At 40.4% G+C, this 26070-nt stretch overlaps 1 protein-coding gene across 2 annotated transcripts in view; it reads right to left on the minus strand.

Annotated features, from left to right (window-relative positions):
- Positions 1 to 13992: 13992 nt before the first annotated feature.
- CDK15 (cyclin dependent kinase 15) overlaps positions 13993 to 26070 on the minus strand; it is a 93739-nt gene continuing 81661 nt past the window's right edge. Inside the window, exons 13-14 of one of the 2 annotated variants that reach the window (XM_036756621.1) lie at positions 21399 to 21404; positions 13993 to 14078 (exon numbers count right to left, since the gene is read on the minus strand). In XM_036756621.1, coding sequence (XP_036612516.1) covers positions 13993 to 14078; positions 21399 to 21404 — 92 coding nt within the window. Of the gene's footprint in view, positions 14103 to 21398; positions 21405 to 26070 lie in introns of both variants that reach the window. The other variant, XM_036756620.1, reaches the window with a different exon arrangement.

A 26070-nucleotide genomic window follows, 5' to 3' on the forward strand; every position in this document is an offset into this window, starting at 1 on the left:
TGTCCTTCCTAAAATCTGATGCTCAAAACTGACCACAATACCCAGGGTAGAGTATAGTGGGATTAGCATTGCCTTATTCTTGGATATGCCTCTCTCAGTGAACTGTAAGATCACATTAACTTCTTTGACTGCCATATTCACATGGACTCATACTGAGTCTACAATCCACTAAACTATCTGGACTTCCAGAGTAAAATGGGCTGCTTCAAGATGTGATTGTATCTCCATCACTGGTGGTCTCAAAGTAAAAGTCGAATGACCATTTATGGGAGATATTATAGAAATAATTCCTAAACAGGTATTGGTTATATCAGATGTTATCTGCCAAGTCTAAGCTTCTGTAAAATATGAGAATGAATGAATGAAAATGTATTTACTAATTGTGTACTGCTTTAAGTGCTGGGAATACAAATAGAAAAGCAAAGCAATACTTGTACTCAAGGAGATGACATTCTAATGGGGGAGACAGCACATATAGATGATTTCAGTTGAAAGTTGGATGGGAAAGGTCCCATTATCCTTAGGACCCAACAGCAAAGCAGATATAATGATAAAATTGTATGTATTTTAGATGTTGAACCATTTGACAGTGGCAAGGACTTTGGTGGGGAGAACTTTTTCCCCCAGGTCTTCAATAGCTGTGTACGCTGAGGAAGAAGGACCGACCACACAATCAGAGGAGCAAACTTTCGCAAACAATTTTCTAAGTTACATCATATCTTCATGATCATACAACTGATTGAAAAGTATGGAAAGTACCAGAACCTGCTATTTAATGTTTATTGATTATATGTAAGGGTGGAATGAAAAAATCACCCCACCTGATTTAGCCTTAATGCATTCATCAGATGAGACTACATCTCAAATAATCAAAGAGTTTAGACTTTAGAAAATCCTTGAAAACCAATGGATGAACAGCAGCAACACTGTACAGGAAGTCTGGCCTGATGGGATGAGGAGTTTGACAATGCCTCATAGAGCTTTTTTAAAACCAGGAAGCTAATTCAGAACCTGAGAGATTTAAATGTCTGATGATAGAGAGAGAAATGAGCTGCCCTTGAGGAGGAATCCCTTGGAGGGAAAGAAAATGTCTAGGCTTCAACCCAGGTCTCCCCACAATCTTTTTAATCCCCTCTGTCCAGAGAAGAAGAAGCCTGCTGATACCCTCTCGGTGTCCTAGCATCATCCTCAGAACAATTTACAGCAATGTCTACAATGGGAGCCAAGGGCAGACTTGACATAGATTTGAAGCCAAGAACCCAGCAAAAAAACTACACCATACCTAAGGGAAGCATCTTGAGGACTCCAGCAAAAGGACTTCTGGAGTTGTGCTGTGAGTTGTGAGTTATCTTTTTTATTTTTTTTTCTACATGTATTCTCCAAGCTTTGGGCTACTTCTCTCCCAGGCTATATATGTATTTATGGGAAAATGTATTATAGACTTTGTAGGGGATGTTTTGTACCAAACTATACTATTATAAAAAATAACCCCTTTTAAAAGCTAATTAAGTATGGCTGATTAATTGGTAATCAACTGATAATCATAGTAGGAAGCACATTGGTGGGGGCTTATTAGCTATACTATTAAAAAGACACTCCCCGCTGCCCAGACCTTTCAGGGTTAATTTTAGAGCCATGAGGGGATATAGTAGTTATATTCTGGGACCCAAATTGGCAGTGAGAATGAGAGTTAGGATGGTTGCCTCTAAAGCATGTACTACATTAAAATAAAAAATTTTGATTTTGTAGAGCAAAATGTAGCCTTAAAGTCTCTCTTCCAACAAAGAGCTTTGTATGCATATATTAAGAGTCACTGATAAATAATACAGATCTCTTTGTGCAGGGCATTTTCCATGATAGTAGTGAACACTTGACTTCCAAGATCGCAGAATGTAAGATTTGGACCTCAGGGACTATCTAGTTGAACAAGAATCTTCATTACCATGTACCCACCAAGTTCCTCTTGAGTGACTAGATTTCATTGAAAAGGCTTTATAATATACCAAGGCTTGTAGCCATCACCACCATGTTATCCACAAATAGGACCATTCAAAGGAACTCACCATCTATAATTCCCTCTTCTATTTGGACTCTTCTCTGGCAAGCATATATCTCCATTGGGTTCAAACACAAGTCTGCTTAACTGGAGGTCTTTAAGCAAAGGCTATCCAAATTAATGAGATTATAGATCCTTGGGAGTATTCAAACATAAGGGACACACACACACACACACACACACACACACACACACACACACACGGAGAATGTAACTATTTTAATTTACAATTTTATTTGGAGAGATACTTTTTAGAAAGAAAAGCCAGACAAGCCAAATCCTCCCCTTAACTGGGTTTGCTGGCATGCCATTTGACCTTCCCTTTAAACAAAAGTCAGGAAGTAATATTCAATTATTACATATTTAAACTTCATGGGTCATTGACCATGGTTTCCCCAAGAATTCCCAGGACTCTGTAAAGATCCTGCATAACCCAGAATTTTTAGCAAGATTTAGTCTAATTTCAATTCTACTCAACAGGCTTTTATTTGAGACATTTCAAGAAAGCTGGAGAGTTAACCAGTGGGTGATTGACAAGAGAGGATTTCAAAAACCAACTTTTTCTGATTTGCAGAGAAAGCTCGAAGAAAGATAAAGTTTTATTATTAGCCTCGTTAAAATGATGATGGTCTCTATCTGACCATTTGTTGGGCTCTGTAACTATGCATGGGGGTCAGGAACAGAAAGGTCAGAGCTTAAAGTAAATATTTAGCTTTTTCAAAATGTTAAACATGGCTGTCAGCTACATTTCTATCCATTATACTGATCCACTAGGGTCTTCAAATTTTTTTCCCACAGGATTAAAAGAAAACCATATACTTATTATCGGAGGGTTTATTAAATTATCATGATAATCTTGTTTGTGCAAAGTTTTAGCAGATATTTCTAAGAGATACAAAGTCTATCCTATATTGGTTGGCTCTGGCAGGAGGACCTTTGTGAATTGGTCCTGGTATGAAACTACTGTTAAAGTTTCTTGCTTATTTCTACCCAACTTTTAAAAAGTGCAATACTATAAAAAATGGTTAAGACCTTGTTGTCAGAGGTATATCATAAAAGGTATTTTCTAAACTTGTTTCCTATTCTTTGCTTGTCAGATGCTGTCACAAGACTCCATCACTCCCGAGCTCACAGTTCCCGATAAACAGAAAATTATTTCCAACGGGCTAACATGCTGTTTACTTTCCAGAAAAATTGCACTTTCCAATCTGACATTTGATCAAGGGGTATCCCGCTGCTGTCATCAGGAAGAAGTGTTTAAACACAGAGATGGGAGTTTAAACATTTTCTCATTATCACAGAATAAGAGGGGAAAAAAACCCACAAATAAATAAATAAATTAAATAAATAAGTAAAAATGGCATTCCGACTTTCTCACCCCCTGCTGGGAGAGTAATGAAGCTGTGTCACATGACCAGAAAGAAAGCTCTTTTATCTCTGGTCCCAATATCATCACTCAAGTGACACCTGTCACATGACCCAAGTCAGGCCTTTCATCTACTTTCTCCAGCTACCTTTTTTGGTTGTAAATTTTACAAAGGTGTGCTGCCCAGTCCTGCTATTGCTGGTGTTGTGTCTGGTTTTTATTCGAGCTTTCTGATTTTCCTGGAATCTAGCAAGTGGACAGATGCATGGCTTCTTACTTGAAATTAAGAAATCCCAAACCTAGCTTTGTTTGTTTGTTCGTTTGTTTGAAGACCAAAAAGGACATGCAATTATTACATCTCATACGAGTATATAAAAATGGAATTGGCTAGGGAAAGAATGGCATTTGATTTTTTTTAATCATTTATATCTATTATCTCTAGTTCTGTTTGTTAAAGTGTGCGGTTTAGGAAGTGAGAGTCAAGGGGCTTTGCTCTATATAGAATCTGCACTTCTAACCTAGCTGTGCTTTTCACCAAACCAACATTTGGTGCTTGCTATAGTCACAAGGGAAAATGAGTGAGACCAGAGAGGATTGTTCCTTAATGGCAGCACTCTTCATCTCTCTTCCCTTCTGTCTCAACCTTGAAAAGAAGAATAAAATTTCCTGAAGGGCATGGATTACTTTTTTTTTTGTCCTTGAATTCTCCAATCCCCATCACAGTGCTTTGAATATAGTAGGCACTTTATAGATGTTCATGTAACCCAAGTGTTTACTCTCTTGAAGCCAGAAGCCAGAAGAAAAAACTCTCCTCTCCTAAGTCCCTACAACTCTGCCCCTTAGGCTGGCCAATGGAACATCATTCCCAGAGCTTAGTACAGTGCCTGGCACATGGTAGGTGCTTGATAAATGTTTAATGATTGATTGATTCTCTCCACCAATGAGGAGAATCTTATGCAAATATCTAGGTTTCAGCCCTGGGTTATACACAATTGAATACAAGCATTCCCTAACCCAACCAGGTGTATACTCTTTATCCCTTCCCCTCCTCTTCCTTCTCTTCTAAGAACCGGCTTCATTAATTATCATCCCCCTGCCCCATCTTGTTCCTTCAGTGTCTTTCTATCTGCTAGTTCCTTCCCTTGGATTACAAGCATGTACAAATCTCTTCTTTCCTAAAAAATAAAAAAAAAAAAAGGCTTCTCTTGAACTTTCTCTTTTCCTTTTCCATTTTCTCCTTTTTCTGACAAAATTCTCAAGGATTTTCTACACCTCTACTTCATCCTCTCAATCTGGCTTCTGTTTCTACCATTCTAATGCTCTTTCAAAAGTCACCAGGGACTTCCAAATCCAGTGTTTTTTTTTCCTAGGGTGACTTTTCCTCAAATTCTTGGCAGCATTTGATGCAACTGACTATCCCTTCCATTTGGAAACCTCTCTGGCTTGGATATTCTGACTCTCCAACCCCTCCCGTCCTCTATTCTTCTTCTTCCTACTACCTAAATGTGGGCGTTCAAGTTCTATCCTTAGACCATTTCTCTTCCATTTTTGCATTCTTCTTCCGTGATCTCATCTACTCCTGTGGTTTCAACTATCACCTCTGTTAGAGTGACTCCTAAGTCTGTTTCTCTAACCTACCTCTTTGCTGTTCTCTTTCTCACTCTGGTATTGAATCATTCACTAAAACCTGTTGACTTTTGCTTCCTCTTGGGATTTGAGGATCATTCAGTCTTTTTATACAGTGTTGATCTATGGCCTAGATTTTCTCAGAAGAGACAATGGTACTCTCTTATCACTCCCATTAGCAGGCATCTCTGTTGCAACAACTGAATCCATCAGCAAAACACATCAGGATGCACATCACTGGGGATCTCAAGTTAACTTGCAACCTGATGACTTGGGGACAAGGAACTGGGATATATGCAGGAAATAAGAATGAGGATAGAGATGAAGATGGAAAAGGTAAAACTCTCTGAGGTAGTTAATTATCAAAGTTGAGAAGAGCAATAAAAAGAATTAATATGCTGCATTTATGTACCCTTTGAAAATGGCTCAGATGTGATCCTGAATTCTTTGGGACCATTTATTCCTAACCAAGAGAATTACTTATAGAACAAACGTTACTCAGGAATGGGCTATATGGCAGCCAATAGTGAAATAGTTATTATTAGGAAGAGGGTCCTTTTATGACTTGAAAGGAGTCACTAGATTAATATATTAAACAATATTGGCAGATATTAGAAAACAGGGTTGCAAGCTCTTACAAAGCCAGATGATTCATTTTCTGAGGTTCCCCAAAGGGACCTAAGACATCAAACAACCCAAAGACACATATTCAGTGTTAACAGTCGTTAGGTCTCCAACTTAAAGTGCCAGAAAATCTAAAGGTGGTTTTTCCCCCCACATACCACTGTTTTAATCTTGATGCCACTTTTTCAAAATGAAAGGGAATGGCTAGGAATGAAGATCTGAATGAGTTTTATGAAATCTCTTATGTACTTTTATTGATTTCTTTTTTTTTGCAAAACCCAAGTAATTAATAAAGGGGAAATGGAGGAGCATAATCACATTTTGTCTCTCATCAAAATTCAGATAGAATATATTTTTTTTCAACAAATTAATTAAAATATCAGTTCTCATTTTTTAAAAATTCATTTTAATGGAATGAAGCTTATTCCAACTCATTTTAGAATTAGATTTCACCGTAATTCAAAGTTCTATTCTTTTCTCTGGGTCTCTTGGTAACAACATTCTGGAAAATGTCAAACTTTCCACTGAATCCTAGAATGGTAAGCTCCTAGCCCAACCTTCCAATCAGAGCAGGGATGCCTCTATGCCATCCCTGACAGGTGGTCCTCTAGACCATGCTTGAATGAGGAGCTCACAAAGCATCCCATTCCATTTTTAGACAAGTCTTTTTTAGAAGCAGTATGAGAGGAAACATGGTATAACTGGGAAGATAGGCTTAAGTCCTGCCTGTGATACATACATTAGCTTTGTGAGTGTAGAGGAGGCACTCAATTTCTCAGTGCTCCAGAAAACTCTTCTAGTTACATATGAGTTGCTAACCTGAATCAGTAGAGGGAGTTTCCTGACTGGGAATTGCTAATCCATTCTTCCCCTTCTCTCCCCACAAAACATTCTTTTTTCTTTAAATTGAGCTAAAATCTTCCTTCTTGACTTATTTACCATTTAGTCTGAGTTCTTCCCCTCCTGGAGCTACATAGAATAAATCTAATCCTTTTCCATATGACTTTCAAAGATGTGAATACAGCTACCACATTCCCTCTAAGTCTTTCTTTATTCACGCTAAACATTCCCAGTTCCTTCAAAAAGTTTTCATATGACATGGTTTCCCAACTTTTGAACATTCTGTTTGCTCTCTGGATTGTCAACGTCCTTTTAAAAATGTCACCCCACTCCCCCCGGCCCACCCCTCTCCCCACACACACAATGAACATGATACATCACATGCAGTCCAATCATTACAGTAAAGTGGAACCATTACTTTTCTCAGTCCGAACAGTATATACTTCTATTCATGCAGTCTCAGAGTGTATTAATTAGCATTTTGAGTGGTCACATTATTGTGTTGACTCATGTTGGGCTTGTAGCCAACAAAAACTCTAGATCTATCTATTTTGGATGAATTACTGTTAAGTCAAATTTCCTCCATTTTGTACTTGTATAGATGTTGTTATTGTTGTTTTGACTTTACATTTAGTCTATTAAATTTAATCCTGCCAGATCTTGCCCATTGTTTCAGACTACTGGGATCTTAGTGAATTTCAATTCTGTCATTTGACATATTAACACTCTTTCCTAATTTCATGTCACTAAAAATTTAATAAGCATGCTTTACATGTGTTTTTCTAATATGTTGATAAAAATGCTGGATATGACAGGGCCAAGGACAGAGTCTTCAGTATGCCACTAGATACTTCTTTCCAAGATGGTATCAACCTATTAACAATCCATGTACAATCATTTAACTGATCTATTTAACTATACATTTACCATTTAACAGGTCTAGTCAGGAAACATTTATTAAGCACCTACTCTGTGCCAAAATTTAATCATTCCTTCTGGTAAACAAGATAGACTGAATACCATGCAAGGCTTTGACAATGGTTTCCTAAAATCTAGATCTACCATATATTTAGGATGTCCTCCTTACTTTTGATATTCTGTCTAGTCTGGCCCCTTTCTTTTATTGAAAGACTGAACTCATGTTCAAAGTATGTATACATTCTTTCCCTCCCACCTACTTCCTATAGACAATTGCTTAAGTTTTAATTCTTTTTAAACTAGTTTTACTTTGTTTTTCTAAGGGCATGTTGAATTCTCTGGCTTATTGGCTATTACTTTCCTGTGAGTAAAGAGCACTGTCTCTGAAGTCAAAGAATCTGGGTTCAAATCATAACTGGGATACTTTTTATCTGCATGACCTTGGGCAAATCACTTAACTTCCCTGAGCCTCAGTTGAAATGGACTGGACTAAAAGGCACTCTTGATTGGGGCAAATGTATAAGAATACTAGCAGCAACTGAATTGGAGTTTCCCTAAATTCTTCCAAAAAGACAGTGTTCAAAATGGCATGAACTGATGCAAAGTGAAGTGAAGTGAAGTGAGAATAACTGGGAGATCATTGTGCACAGCAACAGCAATGTTGTAATAATAATCAACTGTGAAAGACTTGGCTACTCTGATCAATACAGTGATCTAAGACAATTCCAAAGGACATCTGATGAAAAATGCTATCCACCTCCAGAGAGAGAACTGATGAACTCTGAGTGCAAACTGAAATAGAGTTTTTTCACTTTATTTTTCTTGCTCTTTTGGGGGAAAATATGGCTAATATGGAAATATGTTGTGCATGATTTCACGTATATAATTGATATCATATTGCTTGCCTTCTCGGTGGGTAGGGGAGGGGGTAGGAGGGAGTTTGAGAATTTGGAATTCAAAATTTATAAAGAAAAGAATGTTAAAAATAAACAGTATTTTATTTAAAAGAAATGTATTTCTCCTGATTTATGTGGTGTTTTTACCATCAAAATTAGAGCTTGATTTCGCCATACTTTTGCTATAATCAGTCATTTAGGATTCAGAGCAAGAAGGTGGTTTGAAATTCAATTCAAACCAGAAGGTCCACAATGCAAGTCCCAAGTGGAATTGAGGCGGGGGAGGGGGTGGGAAGGCGGCAGACGAGGGAGGGCGGAGGGATGTAACCAGTATTCCAATAATCCTGTTAGTGATGGTGGAAGCACCCTCTAGGAACATATAACAAATAGTCTTAAGCAATTCCTTTTGTTGACAACTTTATCCAAGAAATCATCTTCCCTGGAGACTTCACTAAACTTTAGACTAATCCTCTCCTTGCCACAGGAGCTTTTGTCAAGGGAGATTGTAGGCAGGCTCCAGGAGTGACAGGACCAGCTCAGTCTCTACATTCTTTCAATTGTCAGTCTCCCATCTGTCCTGTTGGGAAATCGATCTTCTGGTCCAGGGATCTCTCTATTAAATGATAAAATGGAGGGGATTATTCAGAAGGCCCAGTTCCCAGACTATCCTAATCTGTGTTGATCACTGAACCAATCAGAAACTGAAAAATCCCTTGGAATTATTAAGTGGTAAGCAAACAGCCAGCAGCAATAATCCCCTTGATTTCTCAATGTATTTACACCTCAAAATCTGAGCACTCTCTGCACTATTGGGTTTGCTCAGGAGAGGGGTATTTAAAACGTGCCATATCTAAAATCTAGGGACAAGGGTGGAGACAACCCACTGAACAAGGCTAAAATCTGAGGCATGTGACAATGAGAATGGGAAGAATGTTAAGCTCAGGCGAAATAATGAATGAATGATAAATGGAAAGTGATCATTTAGAATGGAAGAAGTGAAAAAAAGCAGCAGGGTTAATGATACATTCAGCAGAGCCAAGAAGAGAGAGTCATCATGGAGACGCCACCTTTTTCATGGTGTTCAGACTGTCATTATACACTGGGCTACAGGCAGACCATAAGAGCAAGGGAGAGGGAAGCACTGGAGACATAGACTATTCCCATGAGTTTATAGCATTGCTGGTTAGTAGGCAACTACAGAGATTGGGCTGAAAAGGCTCATTTGGTTACCCCAAACCCACTTCCAGGTATGAGAATAGGAACAAGAAGTCCTGGATGGAACCTGCTCTTCACCTCTGCTTATACAATCCCTAGGCTTCCTTCAGAACTCAGCTCAGGTGCCACCTTGTAAAAGAGGGCTTTCCTGTCCCTCCCAGCTTCTGCTGCACTCCCTCCAAATCACCTCGTTGCTATTTCGTACAGACCTACATGTATATGGGTGTTGCCTCCCCTGTTAAAAGTTAGAATGTAAGCCCACTGAGGACAGGGTTTGTTTTACTTCTGTTTTTGTGCTACAGTGCTCAGTGTATGTTGTTGTTGTTCAGTCATGTCTGACTCTTCATGACTCTGTTGGGGGTTTTCTTGGTAAAGATACTGGAATGGTTTCCCATTTCCTTCTCCAGTTCATTTTGCCGATGAGGAAACTGAGGCAAATAGGGTTAAGTGACTTATCCAGGGTCACACAGCTAGCAAATGTCTGAGGCTGGATTTAAACTCAGGTCTTCCTGACCACAGGCCCAGCGCTTTATGCACTGTGCCACCTAGCTGCCCATATGTAACAGGCACTTAATAAATCCCTATTGATTGGACGCAACAGACTGCGACTCTCAAAACAGGTTAAAATTTGTTCTCAGATACTATACACAACAAGATTTTAGCACACATTTCACTTTTATTTTTTAAAAAATTGACATTTTAAAAGGTCTTCCTCTTAGAATAACTGTCTTTGGTAGACTTAGAGGACTGGAGTTCGAATTATGCCTCTAATGTGTTCAACCTTAGGCAAGTTATTTAACTTCCCTGGGCCTCCCTGTTCATCTCTGGAAAATGGAGATGCATTAGATGGTCTCTGAGGGGCTAATTCTATTATCCAATGACCAAGCTGTTTTCCAGGTGCCAATGAGAATATTGGGAGTTTCATTCAACTGCCTTTACCACTTTTTTTCCTACCTCTATTTTTAAGCATTATTACTTAAAGATCTGGACATATAGATTATACATACTTATTATCCCTTCTCTAAGTTCATGATACCTGGGTATTTAAAAAAAGTCATTTGCAGGGAAGTGGAAAGAACACCATATTTTGCTTGGGTGCTGGTTCCAGGCAGCTGCTAACAAGTTGTAGCCTTGGGCAAGATACTTCTCTCTGGGCCTCAGTTTCCACATCTGTAAATTAAGGCTAATAGTTCCTCCTCACTATTCCCTAGAATTGTTGTAACAATCAGGTGAAACAACACTTTAAGCCTATACAAAGGTCTTTATTATTCATGACAATGATCCATCTCCAAGGTATTTTATAGCTAGAAGTCTCATATCTGGGTATTGACAAGTACTCGTGGTATACAATTTTCCTCTTAAGTAATTCCTGAAGGATAGTTTTTACAAGGTTACTAGGATACAGCTGAATCTGCTGTTTGAAAACACAAGACTATCTCAGCTGCAGGCAGTAGGAAATGGCACCATTCTGGGAAGGCAGCACCTCAAGATGGGCTTGGACTGACGACAATGGCCATAACAACAAAAATGTTATTTCCATTCTGGCTGAATATTAATATGCAGTAATAACATGGATCTAATCTAGCCATTTATCCTGCCTCTCTGTGGTCCTCTGTGGTTTTAACAGGAGAGATCCCAGCCTATGGATAAAATGATCCTTTGTTTAGTGTGTTGATGAAAGGCGGTCATGGCAGCTATTGAAGCAACAGTGAACCTCTTCTACAACCCAAACAGTTCAATAATCTCGTGTTCCTCCTAAGACTTCCAGCACCAGTCTAGGAAACAAATTATAAAGCATGGCAGAGGAAAGCCCCAGCATTAGAAACATTTAATAAGGGACAGGGGTGCAGCAAAACCTGGGAAAATCAGAGCTACAGAGATAAAGGGAGGTAAACTCATGGGGCCATTTAGGAATGGAGCATCTTTCCCACAGGATTCTTTTTATGGGAAATAATTCTTTATTCAGGTCACTCAAGAATTAGCGTTGGTTGCAAGGTCTCAGAAGTCATGTTTGATTAGCTTGTTAACTGCCAAAGATGGCTGTCCTGAGAGGAAAGGCTCTTAAAATGTCAGTTTAAAAAAAAGAGACCAAATGTATGCTGAAATTGGATAAGTCTAGGATAGAAGAGCCAGTTTTAATCCATTTTGTGAGTTGAAATCTGCCATGTCCAAGTGATTAGTCAGTCAATAGGGATTTATTAAGTTCTTGATTACTATAAGCCAAGCACTACGGTAGCATGGGGACCCCATGGCTGAAGTGAAGCATCCCCTGTCCTCAGAAAACTTATATTTTAACAGGGGAGACATTCTAATTAACACATACACATGTAGATGTATACCAAATAGCAGGTTTGGAGGGACAGCAGCAGCAGCTGGGAGAGACAGGAAAGGTGTCTCGTCCAGGGTGGCATCTGAGCCTAGTTCTGAAAGGAGGCTGCTGGGGCATCTCCAGTCATCCTGATCTATATCCGGTCACTGGACCCAGATGGCTCTGGAGGAGAAAGTGAGGCCGGCGACTTTGCATAGCTCTGCTTCACTTAAATCCAATTCACTTGCGAGTCATGGCATCATCTTTCTGATGGCATGGTCCTTCCAGAAGGAAGGACAAACCACACATGAAGGGCGACTAGGGATTTTATAAGCAGAGGTGAAGAGGGAATGTACTCTAGGCATGGATGAAAGCCAGGGCAAAGTTATCTCCTATTGCTATCCTCAAACCTAGAATTTGGCTTGGGTAATTTTAAAAAGTCTTGTTTTTTTTTTTTCAGCCCTGTCTTTGTAGTTGTCTACTAGTCAGAATTGCTATAAGCTCAAGGGGATAGTCTGTTTCCCTAGTGGTCTCCCCCTCCCCGTGCTCCTTTGCTCTTATAGTCCACCTACAGCCCAGACGATGACAATCCCAAGGCCATGGAAAAGGTGGCGTCTCCGTGATAACTCATTATCTCCCTTCCCGGCTCTGCTGAATGTATCCTTAGTCTTGCTGCTTTTGTTACTGTCTCTATACTAGATGATCACTTTGTGTTCGTTCATTCATTATTTACCCTGAGCGTTACATTCCTTTGGTGGAAGATAGACAATTCAGTTAGATCCAATTCAACAAGAATTTATTAAGAGCTTACTGTGTGCCAGGTACTGTGCTAGGTGCTGTGGACAGAAATATAAAACTGAAAACAGTCCCTGCCCTCATGGGGCTTACACTCTACCAACAAGAACAACATATATGCAGATTACTAAGCACAAAAAATACACAAAGTCGATGCAAAGCAATTTGGTAGGGAAGAGACTTATGGTTAGGGGGCTCAAGTTATGGGCCTCATGTAGGAGAGCATACCTGAACTGTGCCTTCAAGAAAGCTAGGATTTGTACATTTTCAAGGAAGATCCCAAGCTATGATGACTTTTGGGGTTGTAGAATAATCCAGTAGGCCCCATTAAGATATCCCTTCTACTAGGCCTCCTAAGCCTTCAAGAAATATGCCTCACCCCCAAAGGGCAATGAGCACTTGAGGGTAAGCCTCCCAACCCCAGCATTTTTTGTCATCATCATCACTTCTGAAAGACTAGGTGGTTCTGGGGGTAGCATAGGGGAATTTCTTTAAGCAGCCAGGTTCCTATAGAGACCCTCAGTATCTTCAGATAACTTTGCTTCCTCCAAATAGCCTTGTTGGTACTAGGGATGTCTCTGGAACAACTGTAACCTCAGTGAGATGCATCCCCCTCTGCTTTGCTGGAAGGACCTGTGCCAGAAAGAGTCATTGAAAGGGTTACTTCAGCCGTACAAACCTTCAGGCAGATCTCTGGGAAAGATGTCAACTGGTGCTCTGAGACAGCTCATCTAAGGCACCCAGGGAAAAGAAGGGAAGGGAAAAAGAAGGAGAGGCGGATAAGTACCTCCTTTCCCTTAGGGTGCTGAAGTATCGCTTGTCAAAGAGACAGACCACCCCAATCTAGGAATAAAGGAAAGTCAATTCTATTACTTTGGTAGAAACACAAGGATGAACAATCTCAAAGTACCAGGTAAATATTGCTTTTTGAGCCTTCTGTCACCTTTGTTGGGATTGGGGCAGACAGGTTGCCCATATCTCCGAGTAAAGTAAAGGAAAGTGGGACTTGAAGTCATAAGACCTGGGTTCAAATACCAGCCATGCCACTTCCCATGTGACAGTAAGGAAGTCACTTAGAGATGTTGATCAAACCTTTTTATTTTACAGATGGGGGAACTGAGGTTCAGCTCTCAAATCCTATAGTTCCTAAGATGATTTCATCTTTTCTGAACCTCTACTTCCTTAACCGTCAAATAAATCATCAGTGGTGAAAGGCTAGAAAAGGGACAGAGAAACTTTGGGCGCAAAATAATGCACAGATATTTGCATTCCAGTTTTGTCTATAATAAGCAGTGTCATCTAGAGGTCTGTTACCTGGGAAGATTAGTGATTCTTCCTTACTCTCTTTTCACCAGCACTTGCTAAATCGAGCTGTGTGATGACTTCTCTGGTAGGAGGCCAGGAGGTTGCAGATTTCTGGTTTTAGCCTTACTCCTGGAACCGTAAACAAAGACTCCGCTATGGAAGAGGTGTGAGGGGGCAAGGGGAGGAAAGAAAAAAAGTACAAAAGGATGAATTCTTGAAGGTTTGCACAGTGTGTCTTTTATATGTTACAATATTGTATCACCTAAAGATATGTAAAAAGATAAGCTGAACTTCTCAATAAATTATACCAATACTGGAATATCTGTCTTGTTTCTAATCAGTGAAGATGTATGGCCTACTATGGGCCTAGCATTATACTCATAGTATATGCCAGATGGTCCTTATTACATGTGTTCTCAAAAAATTGATCGTATTTATTATAACATAGTAGAAATATAACATGATATAATAAAAGTTGAGTTTATTATAATATTTATCAAATTATACGTCGGATGTGCTAAAGGATTTCACTATTTAAAGGAATCTCCTAAGGTACATCCTTTGGTAAAGCAAAGTGTTCTCTTGTAATGTAAACCCTGTCTTTCCTTCTCCAGTATCTACTTAGTGAGTTCAAATTTTTCATATGTTGGATTTTTCTTTTTTTTTCTTTTTCTTTTTTTTTCCACACGGGGGAAGGCAGGGCAATTGGGGTTAAGTGACACAGCTAGTAAATGTGTCAAGTGTCTGAGGTCGGATTTGAACTCAGGTGCTCCTGACTCCAGGGCAGGTGCTCTGCTCACTGCACCAACTAGCTGCCCCCATATGTTGGATTTTTCTAACGCTAGGTATGGTGTGCCAGGCCCTATGCAAGAATCCTAGCTTCCAAGAGTTTACATTTTAAAGGGCTCATAACTTGACATCTTAGGCTGAGATAAGCAGGAGGCAGGAGGCCCTGTATCAACAAAAAGCATCCCATATGGGTTATTGCTACATACTTAACAAAGGTTGGGAACAACCTAAAACCTTGACCAGAGAATTTCTCTACCAGTACCTATTTTTGCAGGGTTAGAACTCCTACAAATCTGGGCCACTCTAACCCTGCTAACCTTTAACAGAGGACAACACTTCAGAAGGAGGAGAAGGAAGAAATACTTTAATAACATTACTTAAACTTACGCTAAGTCAATTTTTAAAAAAAGAGAGAGAGAGGAAAATTCAAGCACCAAATTAGCTTCCACTCCACCTAGAATTCTGCCTTGGGTAGCTGGTGCCCCCTCCCCTCTGGTATGGAATGTCATCTCTGCAAAGCTGGAGAAGGGAGACATAGAGTTTGCCTAGCTAAAATAAACAGTACGTCAACTTCACAGATAACTCTCTCTCTAATCAACTTGAGTCCAAATTCCCTTACAAACTTCTTTCTGGAAGAAAGGGTCTCTTTTGCCTTTTGGGCTAGTGGGAGGGGCATTTTTTTCTCCCCTTCTAGGCTTCCTTGCCCCTAAAAAGCTCACTTATGGTTGCAAAGAAAAAAAGGGAGAGTGAGAGAGACAGCAAACCATTATCTGGCAGAACAGCAGTGGGAAAACAGCTAGTTAATCAAAAGGATTCCAATCCGTCTGTGGGCTGCTGCACTCTCCTTCCCACCCGGTAGAGAAAGAAAAAAAAAAACCGCTTTGGAGCCGAGGCACAAACCTGCTCTCCTTCAGCAATCTCACAAATGCAAAACCTTCCACTCCAGTGACTCCTCATTAACTTACTGAATCTGACAGTATAATTATCGCAGCTGCTTCGCGCTTAGAATAAATAAATACGAAAGTGGGTGTTTAAAAAAAATCTAGAGGGGAAATTCAGTCATCTAGACAGTCAATAGAAAGAGTTTATTTTAAATTTTTATATTCTTATGTATTTGGATCATTTGGGGGAGAGATAATGAGATAGTTGTCTTTCAGCCTAATTGAGTTCCTAAGCCCGTGGCTGCTTGCTGTCACCCCCTTTCAAACTTCACTTTAACTTTTGTTCCTTAGAAATCTGAGATCTCTGTGTCTCCATTTACTCCTCCTCCCTGCTGATAACCAGGTGAAGGCTCATTGGACTGGAGTGCAGAAAGTGACTTAATGGGATTGAGGATCTAAATAACCTTTCACAGGAAACAAGATAATCAAATCTCTCACTTGCCTTGAACAGCCTTGAGGAGTGAGCACAGGTTAGCAAAAACTCAGAAGCAAATGGGAAATTAAACAGTATTCAAAAAAAATCTTGTAATTTCCCTTGTCACGTAGTGCCTGTATCGCTCACAGGCATCAACAAACATCAGCCAGAGTTGCTTAAGCCATTTAATTTTCCAGAATGCACACAGCCCGATGATTATTCTGTAATTTTAGCTCATGTGTATGTATATGGAGTTTGCATCTTCAAAGCCCTGAGGATCACACAGCGTTTTAAATTGGAGCTGCTATCTAACATGGAGTGCACTTACAACTCTGACTGGGGGCACATCACCCACCCTTCCGATTAAAGCAGATGATCTTTCCTCTTTTAATTAATTAGTGACTATTTACCTTCCCCTCTCATTCCCTTTCCCCCCTCCCTCAGAGGATCAAATTTATACAGGAACTTTCTTTCAATGAGCTCAAAGGTTTTAAAAATAAATACCCTCCCATCAACCTTCTAGGGAAGAAGGGAAAATTTTAAACAAGGTCACTGTACAGATGTGGAAATGGAGGCCCAATGAGCCCAAGGCGGCACATTAAAAGGAACTCAAGAATTCTGTTACCTCTTTAAAAAAAATAGAGGCATCACAGTCCTAAGTGGACAGAGAGGTTAAGAAACCAAAGTGTTTTTTATACAAAAGATAAGAATTTAAGTTTCAAAGAAGCGTGTGCTTGGAATACTTTTATATCTGTACTAGGAAGTCTTATGTTGTTATGTAATGAACCCAGTAGTACATGCATACTGTGGTGTCTGCTTCATCCATGCCAATGTTTGTATGTGCTCAGAACCACAGTGGAATTTTCTCACGCTGTAGGATGACACACTTGGATGTATTTGGGGGCGCACTGGTCACGCTTTACATGTTGCTTCAATTTAACCTCACAGAAACCTCGGGAGGGAGGTGCTGTTATGATTCCCATTTTCCAAATGAGGAAACGGAAGCAAACAAAGGTTAAATGACTTATCCAGCATCACAGAGTTAGGAAGTGTCTAAGGCTGGATTTGAACTCAGATCTTCCTGAATCCAGGTCCAGTACTCTTATCTACTGCACCCCACTAGTGGCCTGTTTCCTCTTTCACATTCCCCTGGTGCGTATTAAGTGTGTACATACAATTCCTCCCAGAGGCACGAGAAGGATGAGGGAAGACAGGAAGCAGCCCTCAATTAGAGGAATTCGTGATCAATAAAAAACCATGACCACCTAGGCATTAAGAAAACACAAAGAGGATTCTGGACTTTGTGGAAAGGGAATGAATGAGACCTAAGAGGAGGCAGTGGGAAAGTGGGTTGTGGTATCTCTACCCTAAGGCTCTTTTTCTCACGGCTTCAAGGGCCCTGGTTGTTTCTGTAATACAGAATCAGGTTACCAAGAGGAACAGGGCTCGATGATTCTCTTTTCTAGGTATTTTAGATCCAGTTCGGCATAGGAGCCCAAAGATGGACTCTAGGACCTCTGGGGCTTCCTTTCAGCCCTGTAATTTCTCCAAGCCTGCCCAATACACAGACCTGATAGTACTCGAGGGATAAGACCTACCCAGGCATTTCCTGGCAACATAATGCACAGTAACATGTACCTACCTCATTCCAAGCAACCCAAGAATCTTGGTTGTGTTCATTTTTCATGTAACAGGGAAGGAATATGATAGTGAAAATTAAGTTAAGAAGGTGTTTAAGGTATATATGAGTTCTGATTCTCTCTCTCTCTCTCTCTCTCTGTCTCTCTCTCTCTCACTCACACACACACACACACACATACACACACACACACACACACATCACAGAGTCATAGATTTACACCTAGAAGAGGCCATCTAGAATTCTAGGGAGATTAAATGATTTACCCAAAGTAGCTTGTGCCAAAGATGGGATTTGAACTCATATCCAGAGCCAGTATTCTTTTCGTTAGTCTACACAGCCCCCAAGTACGTTTCTATGTGTATATATGTTCATATATGTGTGCATAATATATATATACATACATACATACATACATACATACATACATACATATTATGCAGATGTGCATATAGGGCAGCTAGGTGGCACCACAGTGTATACAGTACCAGGCCTGGAGTCAGGAAGACTCACCTTCCTGAGTTCAAATCTGGCCTTAGATACTGACTAAGCTGTGTGACCCTGAGCAAGTCACTTAACCCTGTTTGCCTCAGTTCCCTCATCTGTTCAATGAATTAGAAAAGGAAATGGCAAACTACTCCATTATCTCTGCCAAGAAAACCCCAAATGGAGTCACAGAGTAAGACACAACTTAAATGACTTAAAATGTGAGTATACACACACACACACACACACACACACACACACACATTCTCTTTACTGTATCACATTGCCTCCAAGTATGTTTCAATGTATATGTATACATACACACACATATATATGTTCACATATATGATACTTGTGAGCTGTATCTGCAGTGAAATATTATATCGTCTATTATGTAATATAGTATTTATTAGAGATGCACATGTGTTTATGTATACAATACGCTAGCAACCGACAGACCCAGGCTGATGTTCTTTCCCTGAAACCAACTACAAAGCTAAAAGATTTTAAGACATAAATCTTGAGAGTTCAGCTCTAGAGCTGGAAGCAATCTTGGCCATTAGTCCAACTCCCCTCATTTTACAAATGAAGAAACCGAGACCCAGGGAAGTTAAGTGACCTCCCCAAGTTCACATAGGTAGAAAGTATTAACTGAACACAGTTCCTCCGATTTGGCAGGGGCAGTGTTCTTTTTTTATTGTGTCAGATTTTAAAAGCAAGGGGATGAAAATAATACCTTCCAAGAGGGCCTCCCTCAACCCAACAGCAGTGAAGTACAGTTCTCCAAGCAGGTAATAAAAGATCCCTAAAAACCAGGCACTCTAATGTATAAAAGCACAAAGATGCTTTGTTTATGGATGCTTCATGTTTTGTAATGTGGATAACACAGAACTAAGAAACATGCCTTTAGAAGACAAAATGAGCCCTGGAAATTGAGAAAAAAGTGGGGGATCTGAAGGGGGGGAGGGCAGCCATGTTTCAGAACTGAACACGTGAACTCAATGAACTGCTTACTTAAGATAAATCAAGAACAAATAAGTGCATGCCTTATTTTAATTTCCATGCGGAAAAGAGGCACTTTTTTTTTTCCCACTGAGGTACCGAAATTGGAGGGAAGAAAGGATTTCTCATCCCCACTCACTTCAACAAAGGCTGAGCATAGTTCCTACTCATTTCTGTGTAGTTTATTAACAGCCTCCTGTCAGTCCAGTACAGAAGAGTAGCCACACAAATAAGGACCGATTGTGCAGGATTTTAAAGTAGAAAGTTGGAAAATCTTTTCCCAAGGAGTTTATAATGGGCGTCTCTTTCCCTTAAAAGTTTGCATGGCATTCTAGCATAGAAACATCTTAGCTGTGTCAGAAATAGTTGCTTGACTTAAGATTTCACTTTTGAAATTTGTTTTGATATATCCAAGTACAGAGTGGTGTCTCACAGGGCCCAGTTTTGGATTTAGTATTAGTTAATATTTTTTATTAGTGACTTTGATGGAATACAGAACACACATATTGTGTTGGGGAGGGGGAGATGCAGATATATAATACCAAATCTTCCCTCTCCTTATTCTTTGCCCCAACATTCTAAATGGAAGGTCACTTCTCTGGGAGGAGGAAAGTAGGATAAAGAATTCCTTTCAGTGACTTTGGTATGGGGACACTGAAGAAGGCGGTAACATACCTCTATGCTGAAATAATATAGCTCATACAGCATTTTAAGATTTGCAAAGCATTTTATATACGCTGTTTTATTTGATCCGATAACTCTGTGAGTAAGATACTACTATTATTCCGATTGCAGATGAGGGTGGTAGAAGACTTGTCTAAGGTCATACAGACAGTAAGTAGCCCAGGGATTATTTGAACAAGTATTTGACTCCAAGTTCAGTGCTCTGTTCACTGGGACATACCATGCCTTGAAACCATTGCTGGGTTCAGGGATATTTCCTCAATATCCCCTAGTGAGTTTTCTTCCTTCCCCTGTCTCTGGTGTTAAGTTCTCAATCTCCCTGGGACTCCTGACCATGGGATGATACCATGTTAGCAGAGCGTAAAATGAGAATTAGAACGTAAAATGCCCCTGTTGAGGAATGGGTAGAAATAAACTTGAAGAGACATATATGTTCAAAAATACATAGAAGGAGAAATAGAGCAAGCTTTTAAGCATGAGAAGAATAATGTTAAATTTGGCACAAGTGCCTCGCATGTAACAATAGCTTAATAAATACTTTAAGTATAGCGCAGAGAGGATATGAAGGGTTATGGTGGCACATGAATCGGCAATGTACTGCTGCTATCAAAAAAATGGAAAATGATGTTAGAATATATTAAAAGAAGTATGACATTCAAGAGCTGGGAAGTCGTTCTTTCAGGCACAGGTTAAAAGAGCTATTAAAAGAAGAGAAGGCCTAGATTTTTTTTCTTCTCTGAGGATGGAGTAAGAGGAAATACAAAATATCCCAAAAGTCTTGCTGTAGTTTTAAGTCACTAAAAGCTTTAAACTGCACTCAGACTTTTGGGACACTCAATTATACAGGGTGTAATTTCCCACAATGGGAAACCCAGGTTTGGCACAATGAAGAACTTTATACTCCTGATAGTAGGTGGACTACATGGCATCTGGAGGACCCATCTGTCCAGCTATTTGGCAACAACATCACTCTTACTCAGGAATGTCTATCTTCACCAGATCCCATCAAACAATTCTAAACTCTTGATCATTTTTCTCTAAGACACTCTGAAAGATCTGTAGATTTGTTCAGAGAGGAAAGGGTTCTAGAGAGAAGGGTGTGAAAATCATGCCTAGGATTAGAAAAGCAGGACCACACAAATGAAAAACGGCCTTTGATGTCTGTTTTGAAGACCAAGGCACACTGTTTCAGAATCAGGTCTAGAAACCAAATAGTATTTGCTGCACTTTTTTTTTTTTCAAATGCTCCTCTAGACCAGTGTCTGTGGTCCAAAGTGGCTATGTTTCAAAATTGGTCTTAGCGATCCAAGAGTAACATTTGAACTATTCCCTGCAAGAATGGGCAGATTCTCTTTCTTTAAGGATTTCTCTCCTTTCTTTTCCCTCCCCCTAGCCCCCCAAAACTCCCTTTCCCCCAAATCGTTAAAGAATGTCTCTATCCCAAAGCACAAGTTCATGCTGAGGGCAAAGGGAATTAAATGAAGAGCCTGAACCTGAAGCTAAGATTAGAGAGTTGTGGGGAGCCTAATTTTAGGTCGTTGCTACAACAGCTGCCATCCTGAGCTGCTGCCCCAGCCTGGAAGACTATGAGTGTGGCCATAAGCTGGTGTCTGTGTAGGAAGAGAAGTCCACCCAGGCCATCTGGAAAAGTAATTAGAGAGCCTTAACTCGTATGCTTTTTTGGAGAGACTACAGATAATTTCTCCTTCAGCAAATGTTTCTCCAGGTGTTCTAGAGTTCAGGAGAGGAAAACGTCAGAGCAAACCAAAAGTTACAACCCTCTTGCCCATTCTCATGCTTATGTTTACCTTCTTAAATGCATTCTTGATAAAGGAACTGATCCTGGAATTCTTGGCTCCTCTGATTCTTTTTTTTTTCCCCCATGGAAAGTGACCTCTAAAAAATGTCCTCTGGCTATATAAACTTTCTGCAGCAAGTTTCAAAAAGAGAGAAGTTCAGAACATGGCTGCTTAATGAAAATAGAAAAATAGAGCAATTCTTTAATTTGGTGAGTCCCCCTCCCCTCCCTTTTCACTGGGATTTAGACTGTGTTTTTTTTCTTTTGATACATTCCCATTCACAGCCTTCATGTTTTAACTTTCTCCTTCAGAGGACAGAAACTAATAGCCAGCATTCTCCAGAACAAAGTGGGGACAGAATATATCTAAAAGTGACAACTTTAACATCCTAGCAACCAGAATAATAAAATGATATAATTAAGCCCCTCAATGATGTAATCCCAAAGTGGCAGTAGAGGACAACTACCTTGCACAGTTATGGCTGGGGAGAGAGTTCAGAATTACCCACAAATGCTTCTGCGGTCTTTGGACTTTCCTGACAATTCACTCATTTAGTGCATGCATGTGAGTGTCCATTCTTATGACACCCTATGCTTGCCTCTTGAGCATCAAACCAAGAAAGGTTTTGATTTTGTTCTCCTGAGTGTCCATTTCTATGGAACATGTTAGAGTTCACTGACCACAGCCTCTTAATACAGGTGAAACATCATGAGTACTAAAAAAAATAGGATCATGGTGCCAGGCAAAAGGAATTTGTCCCTTGGCAGGAAATGTGTCCTTGGTTGGAAATTCTGTCCCAGAGAAAGGCTTGCTGGGCCAAGGTGTTGTCCTAGGTCTTCTCTTTTCAGTCTCAATTCTTCTGGACTTCCTTTTCCTTTTTAACCATCTTAGCTGTCGCAGACTCAGTGCCAGTTTTTTTCCAACTGTCTGTCCCTTTCTATCTGTCTATGTGCCAGCCTGCCTGTCTCTCTTCTCTCTGTGTGTCTCTCTATCTCCTTCTCTCCTTCTCCTTCTCCTTCTCCCTCTCCCTCTCCCTCTCTCTCTCCCTCTCTCTCTCTCTCTCTCTCTCACTCGGCACTAGCCCTTTCATCTCCTCCCTTGGGGATTTGAGATGTCACTGCAGGAAGTGCTTGTCGGCCTCTCAGGCAGCAGCAGAGCCCTGTGGCTTTGACAAACCTCATTTAATTGGGAGGAAGCCAGGAGGGTTTGAAAGAACTGAAACATCCACGAAACTCCTTTTATCAGGCATAATTTAAACTCTGCATGGAAAAACCCCTATATGTATAAAGAAAAGTCAACTTCCCTCCCGCTGTGAGCGCTCCTCTCCTCCCCCCCAGCACAGGCAGGCTCCTTCGAGATTCCATCTTTTCATTTCTCTAAAAGTGTCAAAGTAGATTTGTGCTCTGTGGCTGGGTGAACAGAAAGGGAAATGCAGATCTCCTCTCTCTCTCTCTCTCTCTCTCTCTCTCTCTCTCTCTCTCTCTCTCTCTCTCTCTCTCTCTCCTCTATCTCTCTCCCCACTCTGTCTCTCTTTCTTTCATCTCTCTGTCTGTCTTTCTGTCTCTGTCTTTCTCTGTCTCTGTGTATATGCCTGTCTGTCCCCTGTTCCCTCTGTCTGTGTATGTCTGTCTCTCATCTTTGTCTCTCTGGGTCTTCTTCTCTCTCTCCCCCTCTATCTGTCTCTCCTTCCTTTCTTCCTTTCAACTCTCTCTGCCTATCTTTCTCTGTATCTGTTTCTGTCTCCCTTTCTCTCTGTCAGTATGTTTCTCTCTCTCTCTCTCTCTCTGTATGTCTGTCTCTCCCCCTTTCCATCTGTCTGTCTGTCTCTCCATCTGCCTGTTACTCCATATTTCTCTCTGTGTCTGTCTTTCTCTCTCCCCCTCTATTTATATTTCTGTCTGTTTGTCTTTCTCTGTTTCTGTCTCTATCTCTGTCTGTCTCCCCCTTTTCTTTAGTCTGTTTCTGTCTCTGTCTGTCTCTTTCTCTCTGTCTGTATGTCTGTCTCTCCCCCTTTCCCTCTACCTGTCTCTGTCTTTCCCTCTCTTTGTTTGCCTGTTTCTTTGCCTGTCTGTTTTTTCTTTTTCTCTTTCTCTAGCTCTGTCTCTCTTTGGAGAATGAATATGTGCCCATACAGGGCGCGCGCACACACACACACACACACACACACAGACACACACACACACACTTGCACACAGGTGGGCACAAGCACACATGCACATAGCCCCTCTGTGAGGATAGCAATTTGGAAGACATGGAAACTGCATGGCAGTTTCTCCACTTGGGATCTGTCAGAAAAATAAAAAAAACCCCAAAGTTTCAAGCAACATGTCAGGTTGGACAGTGACAGTTTCCTCTTAACTACCCTCCTCTAGGCAAAGGGCTGGTGCCCAGAAAGCCCTCAGCATATTAGACTAATGGGTACCAGAGGTGGGGCCAATATGTGCAGTGGACTTTGTTTCTCTAAACACTAGCATGTGAGGATGCACACATGGGAAAGAGCACACCATTTGTGTGTAAGAACAAGAACAAAAGGGAAAACTTTAAAAGCTCCTACCAAACCATGACCTTCGGCTCCTCCAAACTGCTCAGCCTCACCTCCATCCACACAGACAACCCTTCCATCAACACTCCCTTCAATCCCACTGCTCGTGTGATAATTGTGACAACTCAATTCAATTTTACACCTTCAGACTGGCAAGGCACCTTCCTCACAACAGCTCTCTGAGGTAGGAATTACAAGAATGATTATTCCCATTTTACAGATAAGGAACCCAAGGCTCTGAAAAGTTCAGTGTTTATCTCCTGGTCTTTTGTGGTTGTTCATATAAACATTTTTAAATGTTTCTATTATTTCTGTCTTTATGTTCGATAGCGATGTTGTTGTTCAGTCCCGTCCAACTCTTTGTGACTCCATTTGGCAAAGATACCAGAGTGGCTTGCCATTTCCTTCTCCAGCTCATTTTAAGGATGAGGAAAGTGAGGCAAACAGGGCTAAGTGACTTGCCCAGGGTCACATAGTTAGTAAGTGTCTGAGACTAGATTTGAACTCAGGAAGAGTCTTCCTGACTCCACTTCCAGCACTCTCTTTACTGCATACCACCTAGCTGCCCTTGATAAGGATATTTCGTATTTATATTTAAAATTTGCAAATTTATTTTCTCACTTTATGAAGGAGATAATAAAAGTAATATCCCTTTTTAAAATAGAGGTTTACATTTAAATGGAGGTTCAGACAATCAAAGGGATTTACCTCAGGTAACATAATCAGTTAAGTTGGAAGAGCCAAGATTCCTACCCGAGTCTTCGAACACCAAGTCCATTGGAAATCCAAGACTCTCAAGAATGGTAAAGCCAGTGTCCAAGAACACATGTTACCATATGTAAACTTCTTTTAAAACTTTATTCCTGAGGGCCATTCTCCCTCTTCTCCCTGACCCCAGGATCTAGATCAGGGGTGGAGAACCTGCAGCCTCAAGGCCACATGTGGCCTTCTAGATCCTTAAGTGGGACTTTTTGACTGAATCCAAATTTTATAGAACAAAGGTGGCCTTCTAGGTCCTTAAGGGCAGCCTTTTGACTGAATGTTCTGTAAAATCTGGATTCAGTCAAAAGGCTGCAGGACCTAGAAGGCCACATGTGGCCTCAAGGCCGCAGGTTCCTCACCCCTGATCTAGATCCTCATTCTCAGTGTTAGTTTAAGATATTTCCAGGCCCTGGAGTAGGGTGATAAAAATGAAGGATAAAATTATGAGAAACAGAAAGTCATTCAGAGTAAGTGACAAGAATTTAAAGCACATGATTCAATGTGTATACAAGAGTTAGATTGTAACTTTAGGCCACAGAGGGTGACTCCAACAGAGAAGAGAACAAAATTCTTTCAAAGTACTTCAGATTCACCTTCCAATAGGGATTCTTCCTCTTTTGCCCCACCAGCATCTTCACTGTAGAAATTTAGTAGCATCATATTACCATATAAATAGCTTGCATTTATTTGTTCATCTTATCTCTTTCTCATAGATGTAATAAATATGTACATGGATATATAGTAGCATTATAATATATGCAGTATTAGAAGTAATATTATGCTTGTCAGTATTTTATAATACAATATAGAGGTAACTAGGGTAGCTAGGTGGATACAGCTAGGCTCAGTGGATAAAAGGCTGGGCCTGGAGTCAAGAAGATCTGAGTTCAAATACAGCCTCAGACACTCACTAGTTGTGTGACCTTGGATAAGTCACTTAACCCTGATTGCCTCAGTTTCTTCATCTGTCAAATGAGCTGGAGAAGGAAATGCCAAAATACTCCAGTATCTTTGCCAAGAAAACCCCTCATGGGGCCACAAAAAGTCAAACATGCCTGAAAT

The sequence above is a fragment of the Trichosurus vulpecula genome, chromosome 4 (assembly GCF_011100635.1).
Source record: "Trichosurus vulpecula isolate mTriVul1 chromosome 4, mTriVul1.pri, whole genome shotgun sequence".
Taxonomy (NCBI): Eukaryota; Metazoa; Chordata; class Mammalia; order Diprotodontia; family Phalangeridae; genus Trichosurus; species Trichosurus vulpecula.